This window comes from Tenrec ecaudatus, chromosome 10 (genome assembly GCF_050624435.1).
Source record: "Tenrec ecaudatus isolate mTenEca1 chromosome 10, mTenEca1.hap1, whole genome shotgun sequence".
Taxonomy (NCBI): Eukaryota; Metazoa; Chordata; class Mammalia; order Afrosoricida; family Tenrecidae; genus Tenrec; species Tenrec ecaudatus.
The window spans coordinates 126088981-126104210 of NC_134539.1; the positions used below are offsets into that span (position 1 = coordinate 126088981).

Consider the following 15230-nt stretch of genomic DNA (forward strand, 5'->3'; position numbering starts at 1 on the left):
TGTTTGATGACAAACCTTATTCTGGATGTCTGTCAACTTCCTAAACGGATGAAATGTCAACTTGGAGAGCATTTGGAGTTTGTTCTAGCAGGTCAGATTGTTAATCAAATGTTTTATTTAGAGGTTCTGAAAAGATTGTGTAACCGTGTGTGACAAAAAATGGCCTGATATGTAGCCACCATGACAATGTACCTGCTCACGCAGTCATCTCAGTGCGCCAGTGTTTGGCAAAAAACAGCATGCCTCTCTTGCCCCAAGCACCTTACTCACCTGACCTCACTCCGTGCAACTTCAACCTCGTTTTGTGTCATCGAATGCAAAGGGACATGAAAGGACAGCGATTTGATGACAATGGAGAAGAGGTGAAGAATAAAACCGTGGGAGGTGCTGTCAGCCATCCCAACAGAGAAGTTTGAAAAATGTTTCCAAGAATGGAATTGCAGATTTTTCAAATGTTTTAAGTACAATAGAGGGCACTTTGAAGGTGATTAGATTGTTTTGTAAAAAAAGAAATTAAACACATAGCTTTTGGGGGGAAATTCCACTTTGGGGGGGGTGCCCCTTGTATATTAGCTAACTTTTCAGCTTACTTTTATTTTGTTTGGTCTGGAACCATTTGAGAAGTGGTAGGGTGTACGAGAAACATTTTAAAGGGATTACTACAGATAATGCTCAACAAGCTTATGAAGGTGGCCCATTTATAGGAGGGACCACCAGTGATTCTTGTCACCTGCCACCAAGTATTGGCACTGTATCAGGGCTTGTCTGTGAGCCTGACAGAAATAAGCAGAAATGATGGCTGGTCATTTCTAAGGTCAGGTTCTAAAAGAAACAGTGGCTTCGCTCTTGGTTGGTCTGGCATCCTTTGCCTCCGGTGAAACCGCTCTACAGAGTGGCAACGCGCCTCTGGGGAGAAGTCCAACGCAGGAAGACACTGAGAGGCCTCTTGCGAAAAGCCACCCGCCTAAGCCTGGAAGCAGACGCTGCACCTCCATCAAGCCTTAAGGTAACAGCAATCTCCCGGGAGAACCCGAGCCAGAACTACCTGGCTAACGTGGTCCTCAGATTTGGGACCCTTGGGAATGGTGTGAGATCCTGTTTGTTGTCTTTCCCTGCTTAGTTTTGGTGTCGCTTTGTGACACAACAGTGTATAATTTACACAATAGGTAGCATTAGTGTCACTTTACAAGCGAAGTGGCTGAGCGGCTAAGGAACTTGATGTTAAGGAACTTGACTGTAAGTAGCAGGTCACAGAGGAGGGATGCGGAAACAGAATTGGCTCCAAAAACACGGCTCTTAGCTGCACCAATAATACAGAAGGCAACACACATACCCGCTCTATACTTTCTGTTTTTCGTTGTTTGTGTGAAAACACATGGGAGAAGTCTGTGTCCGTGGCATTGATGTCAATGGTTACCGTGGAGGTATTGAGGACAGGGAACCTCGTGTGTGCGTGTGTGTGTGTGTGTGTGAATACGCACGTGTGTTGAGAAGGCTCTCAAAGGCAGCTTTAGCTTTATCTAGAATGCATTTTAATTTGATAGAGAAAATGTGCTCTATAGTGCATGGCTATGGAAGAATGAAATAATGAATACTTGTTTAGTTTAAACAATTATTTGGAAACATTTAAAAACAGCAACAACAAAGAAGAGGAAAAGGCCAATTCTCTTGCTATTTAATAGACGTATTCCCTTCTTTAAAAAAATAACAGATCCTCACTCTTCTGAAAATGTACCTGTACAATATACTCATCCCATTGGCTGCTTCCTGAGTGGCTACTCTTGCTGGGATCCAGTGGTGGCTGAAAAGGAAGAGGTTCTATTCTCACAGCATTGACAGTCCTAATTTAGGGGAGACACACTAAGCAACTAAAAATAGAGGTGGGGGGGGGGAGAGTCTCAGACAGTGATAATCACTCTGCAGAAAATGAAAGTAGAGTGATGCAATTGGAAAGTGACATTCAACTTGGGTTTGGTGGCCGGGGCCGACCTAGCTTGAGGACGTGACATTTCAGTGGAGATGTGAATGTGTAAAGGAGTTGGCCATGGAATGATCAAGACAAACAGTCCTCGGGCGCTCCGAGAGGAGGGAACAGCCCGTACAAAGGCCCCGCGGTAAGAAGAGCTTGGCCTGGGCAGGGAAACGAATGGAGGCCCAGGTGGCTACAGCCTCCTGCCGGACAGATGGCAGTGTCAGACCAGCTTCCATGGACAGGCTTCAAGTCAGGGTGAGAATTTGAAGCAGCTAAAACATCTTTGGGGACTTAATTCTAGGGACTCACGGAAGGCTTGGCCCTTAATATTTAATGGGCTCAAATCTTGGTCCTTTGAGAATAGATTTGATTTCAGGAAGCTGTTCTAAATCATTCGAGCTCAAGGCTGGTAAACACAGAGGGTGATGACGCTGAGCAGTGTGCTGCTTTGGAACCAAAATCAGGTGTCACTCTGAGCAACGAGTCAGATATTCTCATAAACTGGCTCCAAGGACAATTCTAAAAGTGTTCCAAGCCATGGCAGGACTGTGGGGGCAAGCCGGGGGCCTCCCGGAGGACCTTGTTCCAGGATAACACTCGGGTGGATTGTGGACTTTCTGGTATGTTTGTTTACACAAAGCCAGACTCATTAGTTTACAGTCACACCTCTGAGACGGGGGTTTGAACCAGCCCCACCCCGGCCAGCCCTCCCTGAGAACCCCAGACACTGGGGGTCACCCTGATAGGCCTGCTGCCATCACACCTCTGCTGTCCCTTCCGGACGAATGCAGAATGCCCGCAGCTCAGCAGCCGAGTTTTATAAAGGAACAGGACGCAAGTCCCCCGGAGTGACATTTCCCAGCTCTGCCCGCAGTGTGGGGGAGAGCCTGGAAGTCGCATGGAGGAAGAGAGAGGTTTGGGAGAAGGAAGAGTGGACAGAAGGAGTGACCCATCCTCCTCACGGATCCACACGTTACCAGGGTGAAAGTCAAACCAAGCAGGCTGCATCTACGATCAAACTCCCCCGCAGCGCCCAGGACACCGGCCGTCTGGCCAAAGCAGCAGCGGCAACAGTAGCTACTCCAAGGGCAAATCCCCGGGAAATCCAAGGCCCTCTCTCCTCGGTCTTAATACCCGCCACTCTCAGCAGTCCAGGACCAGGGATTCTGAGGGCTGACGTTCCAACTGAAAAAATTCTAGGTACCTGCCATCTTCCCAGTGCTGGGCTCAAAGGAATGGGGCAAAATCCTTGTGGAGTCCCTCTGCCATCTAGTCGTTTTCGACCCATAGCAACAGCCATAGGACAGAGCAGGACTCCCGGTATCGTTTCCCAGGCTGAAAGCCTGTACAGACAGAGACTGTTACCCTCTTTCTCCCCGGACTAGCCGTGAATTAGAACCGCCCTAGTGTCGGTTAACAGCCAAGCGCTTAACCACTGCACCACCATGCCTCTTACCATACATAGTAGTTACCCATAAAGGGTTTCTTCATTGATTACCGTTTATAGGGCCGTGACGACGCCCGGGTAATGGCAGTCACAGAGAGGCAGGGCCTGCATTCTTGGCTCAGCAAGTCGCTCGCAGAGACTGCCACTGGCGCTAGAGCAGTGGTTCTCAACCTGTGTGTCGCGACCCCTTTGGGGGTCAAATGACCCTTTCACAGGGGTCGCCGGAATCGTCACCGCAGTAAAATCACAGTGATGAAGTAGCAACGAAAATATTTTTATCGTTGGGAGTCACCATCACGTGAGGAACTGTATGAAAGGGTTGAGGCAGGAAGGTTGAGAACCACTGCGCTAGAGGGATTTATGACTGGAGGCTTTTAATTATGATTTATTTTATTGTATTAGCTGTTCTTGAGAACAGGCACAGTTGCTGCTCAGACAAATCAGGGGCATGTGTGACATTCTTCCACTTCTGAAACCACACTCGCCCTTCCTTTCCAGAGTGAACACGGCTCACTCTTCCCTACGCTCCTCCTGATCTAATCTTACACGTTCCTGTTGGCGACTTGATCCCACGTGGACAGACCTTAAGACCACGCAGTAGTCAACGCATTTTTACTAGTTAAACAATGCTAGTGTGTGGGTTTCGAAGACTTCAGGGATTATTTGGTAAACAGCTATGTCTCATTTCAAGAAGACTGTGGATATTTGATTTATGGTTTAAAGATCCTTTCAGGGCAACTGTTTGAGGGGTTAATCAGCCTGCATGGCTCTAGAAATTCTGGATTCCCTGAAAAAAAATTCCATGAATAACAAGGAGTACAGGGAAGTAGAAAATGTTCTAAAACTGATTGTGGTAATACGTGTGCAACTCTTCTTGATGTGATTGAACTACTGAATTATAGCACACGTGGGTGAAGGGCCGAGAAAACTGTTAAAAAAGGAACTGGAATGAACAACGTCCACATTCTTGCCAGTAAGTATAATTCGGGGGTCGACTGAGATGGAGTAGAAATTCAATTATAATTGCACCAACTAAAGGAATGGAGTCATCAATAAAGGGAGTATGTGGACAGAAGAAGGAGGAGGAGGAGGAAGAGGAGTTGGAGGAGGAGGAGGAAATATTCTGGTTTCCCTGTGGACTTGAAATTCTGTTCTCCAATTGCCCACTGTTGCTCTATGGAATCTTTGATCAGAGATTCAGCAGTGGTGGCCAGGCGTAGAACTCAGTGGCCAGACTGTCAGGTTAAAGACTGGCAGATGAACCTGAACCTGTCCGATGGTTTAGGAGCCATGCTTCTCAAGCCAGCTCTGTCTTTGCGATTGCTATTATGAAATGCGGACAATAAGTGACGTCACTGAGCACTTTCTCCTGGGCTTGTTTGTTTTTGCGCCCGGGGTCGGCATAGGAAAGAGCATTAGACTCGTCTTGCAGAAGACAATAAAAGAGGAAGAGCTGAAAGGAAACGTACTTTATCAGAAACTATGCCCTCCTTGGAAGTGTTCGCGGTCACTCGAGGAAGACCGGGAAAGGAAGAAACTGAGCAGATACTGTGTGCCAATCGTGGTCAAAGCTTTTCCAAAAAATGCCAAAGGATTGAATACAGAAACCCTGCGTTCAAATTATGGGTTGGCCAGATATTAGTTTTGTACTTTTGAATACAACCTTTGGCTTTCTGTGCTTTACTTTTTTTCTGTAAAAATAAGGAGGAAACCTCGGATTTCACTAGCCACCTGCGGGAAGCCAGTAAGAGGATGCAGGCTGTGTACAGCACTCAGCGAAACCATCATCGCTATTTTTCCTCTTACATCCTGCCCCCGCAGCTCCTAGGGAACCGTTTGTGGCAGGTGTTTGCTTATCTGGTTCTGCTTGGCAGGCTGTGGATTTTCTCCTGGGCTGGTTTATGCTCACGCAAAGAAGCAGTTCTATTTCTTTTGTACTAGATGTAAAAAGTGAGTTTAACAGCCCCCACCCCCGCCCCAAATGGATTGTTTTCTTCTAGCCCGCCTTTCCTCACCAGGAATGGCACCTGTGCCCAGAACAGAGCAAAGAAATCCTCCGTAGGAGTGCAGCTAGCAGGGCAAAAGGGACAAGTGCAAGGTCCCTTTGTGCCCAATGCTCCATCTCAGCTTTTTGGGAAGGCAGGGTCTTTGTGCGGCTTCCAATCATTGGTGTCCCATCTCTCTGTTTATTGGTGAGATGTGTGACCTTTGGTTGATCGCTTAGCTTTCCCGAGTCACAATTTCCACACATTCAAAGTGGAGTTCAGAACATCAGAACACTTTGCTGGGTTAGCGTGAAGACCGGGCATGATGTGTGAGGATGGTTCAAAGATACCCAATCTATCGTCCTCTGCAGTTTCCAAGTTCGCCCGCACCTCAGGTGCTGCTTTCTCTTTGACTTCTTGGGTGGCCCAGGTGACGTCGATGTGGCATTTCCCAGAGGCTGATCGGTAGGCCTATCTCTCACTGTGTTCACAACTTTGGGATGATAATTCGGTTATGGGCCCAGAGGGAACAAGGGAGATCAGGACTAGCTGAAACACACTTGCTCTGGACTCCTGAGCTCTGTGTGGGTGTTTAAATGTGCACAAAGGGGCTTTGGGAGCTGGGGGTCTTACAGCTCTCGTGGAAAATGCAGCGTTCTCCGTACTGTCTCAGGTAAGCAGGCCTAATGTTTCCTCCAGTCCTTGCAGGATGGTCGCGGCAGCGCTGCATGAATGGTCTCCTTGTTCCCATAGAATGGGGCTCAGTCTGCATCCTCCGTATTCAGACCCACCGATTCTTTCTCCGCCCCGCTCCCCCTGGATCTTTGGGACAGACACGATTGCAGAATAAATCTGAAGGCAGCAAAGAGGCTTTTGGGCGATCTTTCCACTCTTACGTTGCCCCTTCCTCCAAACCTGCCAGTTCCATTTAGAAAGGAGTCGCACGTTGACCGGGGAGTTCTTTCGGAGGGCCCAGTCCCTGAGGGATATGTCCTTAGGCATGGTAGAATCGAGCATGTTCAAAAGAAAGAAAGCATTTGCTGCTACCAGGAGCAGTCTCTGTACCAGGTTGAAGGGGAGTCTTTGGGTGGTGGTGGCTTTTGAAGTGGAGAAGCAGAGACATGACTTCTCATTACAGATTAGCATGCTTCTCTGTTAGCCTTCTGGGTCTTAACCAGTTGGAAGAAAGTGAATCAGCATTAGTGAGACAGTTTAGTGAATGTCATTTGTTCATCTATTTTAAGAAATCTAAAACTGTGGCTCAGAGCCATGTGCGGCATGAGGTCAGAAAGTGTGCACCAGGACAACGCTGGTACCTACCTCCAGGTGAGCATTAGGGGAGTCGAGCTATAGACAGTGCTCTGAGCAGGGCCTCCTTGGGGTAAGAGCTACCTGATATTATCGCATCCACTCCTAGGGGAGGACTGCAGCTTGGTGAAATATTTGTAACGAGCAGCTCTTATCAGAGTTCCTGGCTGGTGCAAATGGTGAAAGGCTCAGCTACTAACCAGAAGGTTGGAGGTTCAAATCCACCATGAGATGCTTTGAAAGGGCTTCCCATTTCTTTCTGAAAGGCCACACCCATTGAAAGCCTGGGGAACACAGTCGGGTTCTGACACAGGTGGGCTGCTTCCGCTTCAGAATGGACTAGCAGCAACTGGTCTGGCTTGGTGGTAGAAACTACTCTCAGCGACATCCACACACTAGAAAAAGCCAGTTACAAAAGACTGTAGTGCAGGCTACCGTTTATACAAAATACCCCCAATAGTCATAGCTATGGAGGCAGAAAGTAGATTCGTGGTTGCCCAAGGCTAGAGGGGCAGGGTCTGCAGGTGATGGATCAAGGTATGGGGTTTCTTTTGGGGGTGATGAGAGTGTTCGAAAATGGATCTGAAGTGTCATTTGGACATCTCTGAGAACACCGGAAAAAACAAGAAATTGTACGTCTTATGACCTCGGTGCCGCTTCCCACACTGGACTAGACGGGAGCATGTACATAGGTCTAGGCAAGAGATGAAACTCATGAGACACGGAACCCAGGAACAGGAATGGGAATAGAGATACCAAAAGGGTAGGGGGAAGAGGGGTGAGGAGAGGTGGGGAGAGAGAGGGACACTGATCGCAATGAATGGCATATAACCACACACCGCCATACAGGGGGAAGAACAGCAGAAACCAGAGGGGAAGGGAGACAGCGGTCAGTGTGAGATTTGAAAATGATAACAATTTCTCAAGGGGCCATGAAGGTTGGGGGGGGGGAAGGTGGGAGGGATAAAAAAGGAGGAGCTGATTCCAAGGGCTCAATGGAAAGCAAATGCATAGAATGCAATGACAATATTTGTACAACTATGTTGGATACAATTGATATGTGGCTTGTAATAAGAGTTATAAGATAACTTGATTTAAAAATAGATACAATAATTATCTTTTCAATATTAAAAAAATAAATTGAATGCTATGTGAATTATGTCTTAATGTCACCAAAAAAATACCTCTTCTGAACTGTCCCTCCCACCCTAGTCTAAGTCCTCAGCATCGCTCTCCTGAGCCACTTAAATGCTTTCCTCCTGGGTCTGCTTTTCTTTATTTGGATCCAGTACCTGCTGCCTGCCTGGCCCACTCCCCAGCCTTGCCTGATATCCCCCCTTTTAAAGATGTTAGTCTTTTGTGATCCTTTAGGTGAAAGTCGACAGTGCAAATCCGTTTCCCCTTTAACAGTGTGTAGAAGCAGTGTTCTCCAACACTGGCTGTACCCCCACAGTGTGCCAGCACTCCCCCCATTTCTCCTTCCTCATTCCCCTTTGTCCAGATTTACCCAGCCTGCTCAGCCTCCATATGCAAGTCCTTTAGATGGTTCTCAGGGGCAATTCCTTCCAAGGGGTGGTGTTTAGGGGATGTGCTTGCCTCATGCTGGGTCTCCCAGAGAGGCTTCCATTCCAGTCTGAGGGCTGCCCCAGAGGCACAGTTTTTGGGCATCCCTCCCGGTTCTGTCAGCCCGGTTCACCTGGTCTGTTTTGAGAATCTGATTTGTGGTTGCGGTTCGACGTTATTGTGCTCTGTGGATTTCACCCTCTCCAAGGCTGGATGCAATGGGGGCTGTTGCATTCACGCGCACCCTTGGGTGATGCTCTTTGACACAGCGCCACTCCTGGCCTCAGCCTGTCTGTCCCACTCGCTCCCTACTGCACTAAGAAGCAGCTCAGCATCTTACCACCACCTGCATGCCTGGCCCCCAGTGACTTCCCCCTCCACTCTGACTCGCACCTGGGCTCACCTTTTCTTAGTCACACTGGCCCCTTAGTTCCTGGAGGAGGCCAGCTCCCCCTGGCTCCCCTGCTGTCCCTCTGTCTGGAGACGTACCCCCTTCCTCTCCTGGCCCACTTCTGTGTGGGTCCTTTCAGATTCAGTATAAATAACAGCATGTAGGGAAGGCTTTCCTTGCCTCCCCCATTTAAAAGTCTCGCCTCCCCGTCGATCAGTATTCACAGCAATGATCGCTCTTCAGGTTTATGTGAGTGGACTTCAAAAAGTTCATGGGGGACAGAATGGAATGGCAGGAAGTGGAATGGATGAGTGAACGATTAAATTGTATGACAGGTGAATTACATGCCAAAACCATTTTTAAAAGAGAAAGAAAGAAAATGGAATGTTTCCAGCAATTTGAGAAGGCCCCTCATTTATAAATTCATCTACTTCCTTGCTCAATGGGAACCTCCCCCACTGATACGCATGCCCCGGAAGACTGTGGATTTGCCTGGATTCCTGGGACCTAGGACTGTGTCGGGTACTCAGCGTTAATTGAACAAACTAGTAAATGAATATCCCCTCCCCCGGAGCCACTGACTGTGGACAAAAAGAAATGAACACACACACACACGCACACACACACACGCACACACACTCATTCTTTTTCTGGCTGTATCTGTTACCCTACTTCCCCACGCAGACGATCTTAATATTTCAAACCTCAGAATAACTTCTTAGAATAAAGTCCCCCCGAAGGGCCCCTTTCACTAGCAGTCAGTGTTGTGTATTTAGAATGAAGATCAGATGGACGTTGAATGTGGTCACAATGTGTATGTATATATATATATATATATATATTTTCCCTCACAATGTATATTTTTATGTGCCGAGAAGTTCTTAAAGATGAAGCCAACACTCGGTCCAACATTCCTGCTCTGGAGATGAACCAGGGCTGTTTTGATGGCAAGAAACCCTGATGGATCAGTGGGAAAAGGGCTTGATGTGTCACCAGAAAGTTGGCAGTTTAGGTCTACCCACTGCTCTGGAGGAGAAAGCTGAGGAAGTCACCTTCCACAGTGACTTTCAGCCTTGGGGACGCCAAGGGGCAGTCTGGTCTGTCCTCCAGGGCTGCTCTGAGCAGGCACAACCTTGGCAGTGGATATTTTGGCTGTATAAAGCTGGCGGCTCGATTTAACAGTACGTACTGTTAGTCTCCGGTTTACTTACAATGTGGACTTTCCCTGGCCCCTGTCCTCAGAAGGATCCTAGCGATGGGCACATTGTTGGTCATGATGGCAATGTCCAGGGGGGTCAAGCCCTCGCTGTTGGGTGTGTTGACATCCAGCTCCTCGGCCGTGTACTGACACAGAAGGATCTGCACAGCGTCCAGGTCCTGCTGCTCCACGGCCTCAAACATGGCTTCATTGCCCTGGAAATTCTGGAGTGGGAGGATAAAGGCCGGTTAGTGCCGTCCCATGGGGCGGTAGACCTTTGAGGTGCAGCTGTTCTGAATTTTGGAGACTGCGTCAGTGACATAACTATAGTGCATCCCTGCATCCCCAAGGCCAACTCTGTGTTGGGCTGTCCCGCCATCATTTCTAATAAGCATAGGATTGATCGGCAGAGTTGGATGCATTTAAACAGGAGAGCAGAGCTAGTCTGCAATCAAGAGCAAAGAGTTAGCTTTCCCCAGACCTGTGTTTTCTGGAGAACTCTTCTCTAGGCCAATGAGAGGCATTTCATAAAGACGGTAGGATGCAGTCAAGTAATAAACTTGGTAAATATCGGATCCTACCTGTTATCCCGACTTATCTACGGGACCTCCTGCAACCTTTAATCATTTTGACATGCAACTGTGACTTTCTCAGATCTCTGGCATGTTTCAAATTCAGGTGATCCCAGAATATGTTTTTCATTGTATTTATTTTGCACATGATCTTAGCCCATCATGTGAAACGATTTTAACATAAACACAGCGTTTATTTGAACGGTCCCTGTTTAGGAAACACTGGCATAGACAACACGGCACAGGTAGTGTAACGTATGGCTAACTCAGAACTGAGAGGAACCTTTCCCTGTTTTGCTCATCGTCTCCCCCTTTGTCCCGTGTCTCCTTACAGCTCAGACTGTTCAGCACCCTGGCCTGGACCATGGCGATAGGCTATCTGATGGGAGTCCTAGTCTCCCCAGGCCAGACTCCGCCGTGCTGAAGCAAGGGCAATCATTGTAAAAGACCCGGTCACTTCCTCATCTGCCTGCAGGCTGCTGTCCAAACTCCTAGACTCCTGTGTCCCTTAACTCTTATGCTTTCCAACACTCAGTCCCACCAGGGAACATTTCTGAGCCTGGGCACGAGGGGCACAAGTCTTAGTTTCCCAGGAGGGGTTTGGGGGCTGGGTGGAAAACAAGCGTCAGGATCTGGGAGCTTCAGAAGTGGAATAATTTTAGAATACGAGTTACCGACAGAAAAAAAAAACCCCAACTAGCTAAAGACAAGAGGGTCCCACGGAAAAGTTATTCCGGCTGATGAATAGTAAACAAAGGGGAAAGCTCGGGGATGCGTGATAGATACGTGCATTTCTGTAGCTCGCGGGAGGGACACAAAAGATGGGCTCGTTGAGCCTCTATCTGGTATCTGCTCCAAGAACTGCTTGGTCTTTGAAAAGTCCTGGCCCAGCATAGGGCTTGCCTGATTAACACGTGACCAGTCCTCAGTGACCAAGTGTGTAGGCAGCTGGGCATTATTTTCAGTTTTATCCAAAATTGATTCACCCTATCACAGGCTGCAGGTCGGCCCTGGCGGAGTACATGACACATGGTTGGAATTTGAGGGAAATACAAAGGCTGGCTTGGTTTGACAGCGGGACCAATGGGGGAGAGCTATTCTGGTCGACGGCTCTCTGTGCCACCGGACAGTCTGTCCAACTGAAGAGTGTCTGATGCGTAGGCCACGGCTCACCACCACCAAGCCCTCCCAGAAGACGAATCGGAAACGAGAAAGCAAACCCGAGCACAAAGGACTCCAACGGGAAAATGCTGTCCCGTCGACAGTCATGTGTGTGCTTGCCATTCTGGGTGTTTCTAACGTGTCTTGGGCCGTCTCTGCTCTCACTCCCGAGCCATCTCCCTCCCCGGGTTTTTGCTTGGCAAACTCCAGCACGTTTCTATCTAGGGAGGGCTGGGCCTCTGCTGTAAGCTTAAATAAACGGCGCTGTTAGCTCCTGCAGAAACCCCTTGCTCGGCATGTTGACAGTATGCCCTCCCCTTTAAGAAGGAGCTACATGAAACTGTCCATCGTGTCATCCATACTATTCTGGGCACCATTCTGACCTCAGCTAAGAGGACTCTATAACCAATTATGAGGGGCTCTGATAGCATAGTTGGTTACGCATTGGACTGCTAAGCCCAAGGTCAGCAGTTTGAACCCACTCGGAGTTCTGTGGGAGAAAGATGAGGGATTCTACGCACACACAGAGCTGCAGTTTCAGGAACCCAGAAGGGCGGTCTAGTCTGTCTCAAAGGGTTGCTATGAGTCAGCACTGGTGGCGATGAGGTTTTTGTTTTAGTTAAGGGTTGTGCAAAGAGCTGGCTGCTGTGAGGTAAAAACTTCACTCAAATAGGACCTTTAAAGAAAAACCTGGTGGTCTACTTTGGTAAAACTCAAAATCAAAACTAACAAAAAGCCCAGAAGTCTCTGCTATCAAATCAATGCCAACTCATAGTGACCCCGTAAGACGGAGTAGAACCTGTCCTTCCAGGTTGCTGAGACTATAATTATTCATGGGAGTAGAACGTCTCATCTCTCTCCCACCGAGGAGCTGGTGGTTTTGAACTACTGACCTTGTGGTTAGCAGCCCAGCACAGAACCAGTATACCATGGGGGGACCGTCAAAAACTCTCTGAGAATAGCTCTATTCTAGAGCACGTAGGGCCTTCTGAGGTGGAATCAACTCTAGGGAATTGTCCTTAGGATAGGATATTTGACTAGGATTTTATCTACTTTTCTCCCCAATAGTATCCTTTTCAAGGTTTCTTTTTTGTCTTCCTTTATAAGAAAAATTATACTAATGTATTTTTCTCCCGATTCTGTCTTGATTCCCTTTAGAAATCATCTGAGTTATAAATAAGCAAACCAAACAGTCCCATATATATGCGTGTAAACGCGGTAGCTCACACAGAGCCCATTTCATCAGACACTCTGTCTGCCAGACTGAGATTAGTCCCTCTGGTCTCAGAGAGAAAGGAAAAGCAGTGTCAATCTCACCGTCACCCAATCTTAGCTCACCACACTGGTATGGACAGCTCCTGCCCCGTGGACTCTGTCACCACTTTTTAATGGCCTACCTCCGGTTCTGAAGTCAATGGGAATCAGCCTAGAATGGCCCTACCCCCAAACCTAGCTGACAAACTCAAACCAAGACCAGAAGAAAGGGCGTGCTTACCACGGAGGTCTTCCTGAGGCTCAGCCGGTCCGTTCGGGTCCTGAAGTAGGCCTCGTCGAAGGAGGCGTGGCTCCCCTTTAGCTTCTCCGAGAGGTTCCTGTAGAGGCGCTTGGCAGCGTTGGGAGAGGACGGTGCACTGTGCTTTTTTGACTGGGCCAGATGTAAATTCTGCATTTCTTGGGTCATCGTCACACGCCGGTTCCTACGGAGAGGAAAATCTGATGTGATATCACCGACACAACAGAACTACCTATGATTTTTCTTTCCTCTCCAGTCAACATCTGGAATCCTAGTAAATATGATAGCTGGAAGGCCCCTTGGACCTCATCAGACGCAGCCCTTTCAGGCTACAGACGAGGAGACCAAACCACGGGGAGAGAAGCAGCCTGCTGACGGTCACGCCGTGGGTGGCAGTCATGAAACAGCAACCCCTCTTTACGACATCAGCACACGCAGCTACAGACCCACGTAGAGAGGGTACGTAGATGGATCGCCGCTCAGTCTCTGGGTCTGCAATTGACTGGGAGGAAGTAGCTCTAGTCTCTAACTTAGGGGTACTTGCTCCGTTCCTCTTGGAGAGAAGGCTCTGGGCTTTTTCGGGTGAACTCCTTCCGGATGCTGCTTGCCTTTAGGTCTCTAAGAAAGTAGAGGTGCCTTTTGCGGGACACTTCCCGTCTTGAGGACAGCTAAATTGTTCCTGTCCTCTGGGATGCAGTAACCTGCTCCAGTGCTCCCATGCTCCGGGGGTTTCTACCCAAGGACCCCTCCCTGCGTGTGTCCTCGAGCGCACTCACAACTAGGGTTTTCTCTAGTCCCGGATTGTCCTAAGTTTCTCTACACCAGCTCCTTCCTCACCAAGGTCACTCCGGAAGTCAGGGTGCCGAGATCTCTGCCCTGTCTGCTGCAGTCACTCACTACTGTCTCAGTATTGCCGCGGACAGATCGGTGTGCCGGGGCTGCCTGGTGCATGAATGTGCATCGGATGAACACAGGCAGGCGGGGAAGGATGGTCAAGAGAGTTACGTGCATTGACTTCCATGACTTCCCAGTTACTACAGCTAACATGTAAATCACTGAGCTTCACCTAGAACTGACTGCTTACCTCTCCTGCCGTACTGAGTAACATGTTTCTGAACTTTCTAACTGAGAGATGCTGACCTCCATCACTGTGCGTGCTGCTTTGATCATCTGAAATTCCGTCTGGCTTCATCACCCATGAGGGCCATATTGTGTCTCAAAGTCGGCGCTCAAACTGTCTCTGGCACCTCAGGCAAATGTATGTGTTTTATTCCTTATTGACTTGGTGCCTGCCTCTCTGGGGAATTGTGGGTCTCTGTCTGACTCACCGCTACCCTCTTTCGAGCAGAAGGACACATGACTGGGTGCCATGCGGCCACACAGTCCTTTCTGCATTTGAACACTGTATTAGTCTGGGTACTTTAAAGAAACAAATTCCCAGAAACTCATGTACAAGAGAGACCTTTACACAAAGGTTTAGTGTGCATCAAGAAAACATCCATATGTCCAACACCAATCCACAAAGTCCTCCTCCATCTCACAAAACAGACGCAATGATGCCGACTGCAGGAGGAAAGCTGAGTCAGTGAATGTGTAAGCATCTCGGCGCTGGTTGGGGTCTCCACACAGGTGCTCCAGCACCCAGGGCTGCATCATGGTAGGTCCATGTGGTTTCTCCTTGGGGATGTCTTTCAGGAAGTGAGCCTTGCCAGCGGAAGCAGGGAACTGGCTAAGGCAGCTGCGCCCTGGTCTGACCACCAGAAAGCAAGAGACCTAAGAAATAGAAAAGCAAGGCTCACCGAGCCATTTATCCTTCTGCCCTTCAATTAACCCCACATGTGTTTAGCGGCCAGGCTGGCACAATAAACTGACTACCTCAAACACTTGTTGCAATGTGGACCCATCTTGTTGAGGATCTCCTTCTATTTTTGCAGGCCCTCTGCTTCACCCAGCATCATGGCTTCTACAGAAACTGACCCCTCCTGATAACATGTCCATAGGACAGGGGACCAAGACTTGCCATCCTCGTCTCTCAGGAGCATTTCGGTTGTACTAACTCCAAAGCAAAGGTATTTGTTCTTCTGGCAGTCCATGGTACATTTCCGTATTCTTTTCCAGCA

The 15230-nt window shown here is 48.6% G+C and overlaps 1 protein-coding gene across 1 annotated transcript in view; it reads right to left on the minus strand.

Moving 5' to 3' along the window:
• The window catches only part of ANKFN1 (ankyrin repeat and fibronectin type III domain containing 1), a 175464-nt gene extending 162186 nt beyond the window's left edge, over positions 1-13278 (minus strand). Inside the window, exons 1-2 of the mRNA XM_075559286.1 lie at positions 13093-13278; positions 9878-10088 (exon numbers count right to left, since the gene is read on the minus strand). Of these exons, the coding sequence (XP_075415401.1) occupies positions 9878-10088; positions 13093-13278 (397 nt within the window). The remainder of the gene's footprint in view (positions 1-9877; positions 10089-13092) is intronic.
• Positions 13279-15230: the final 1952 nt, after the last annotated feature.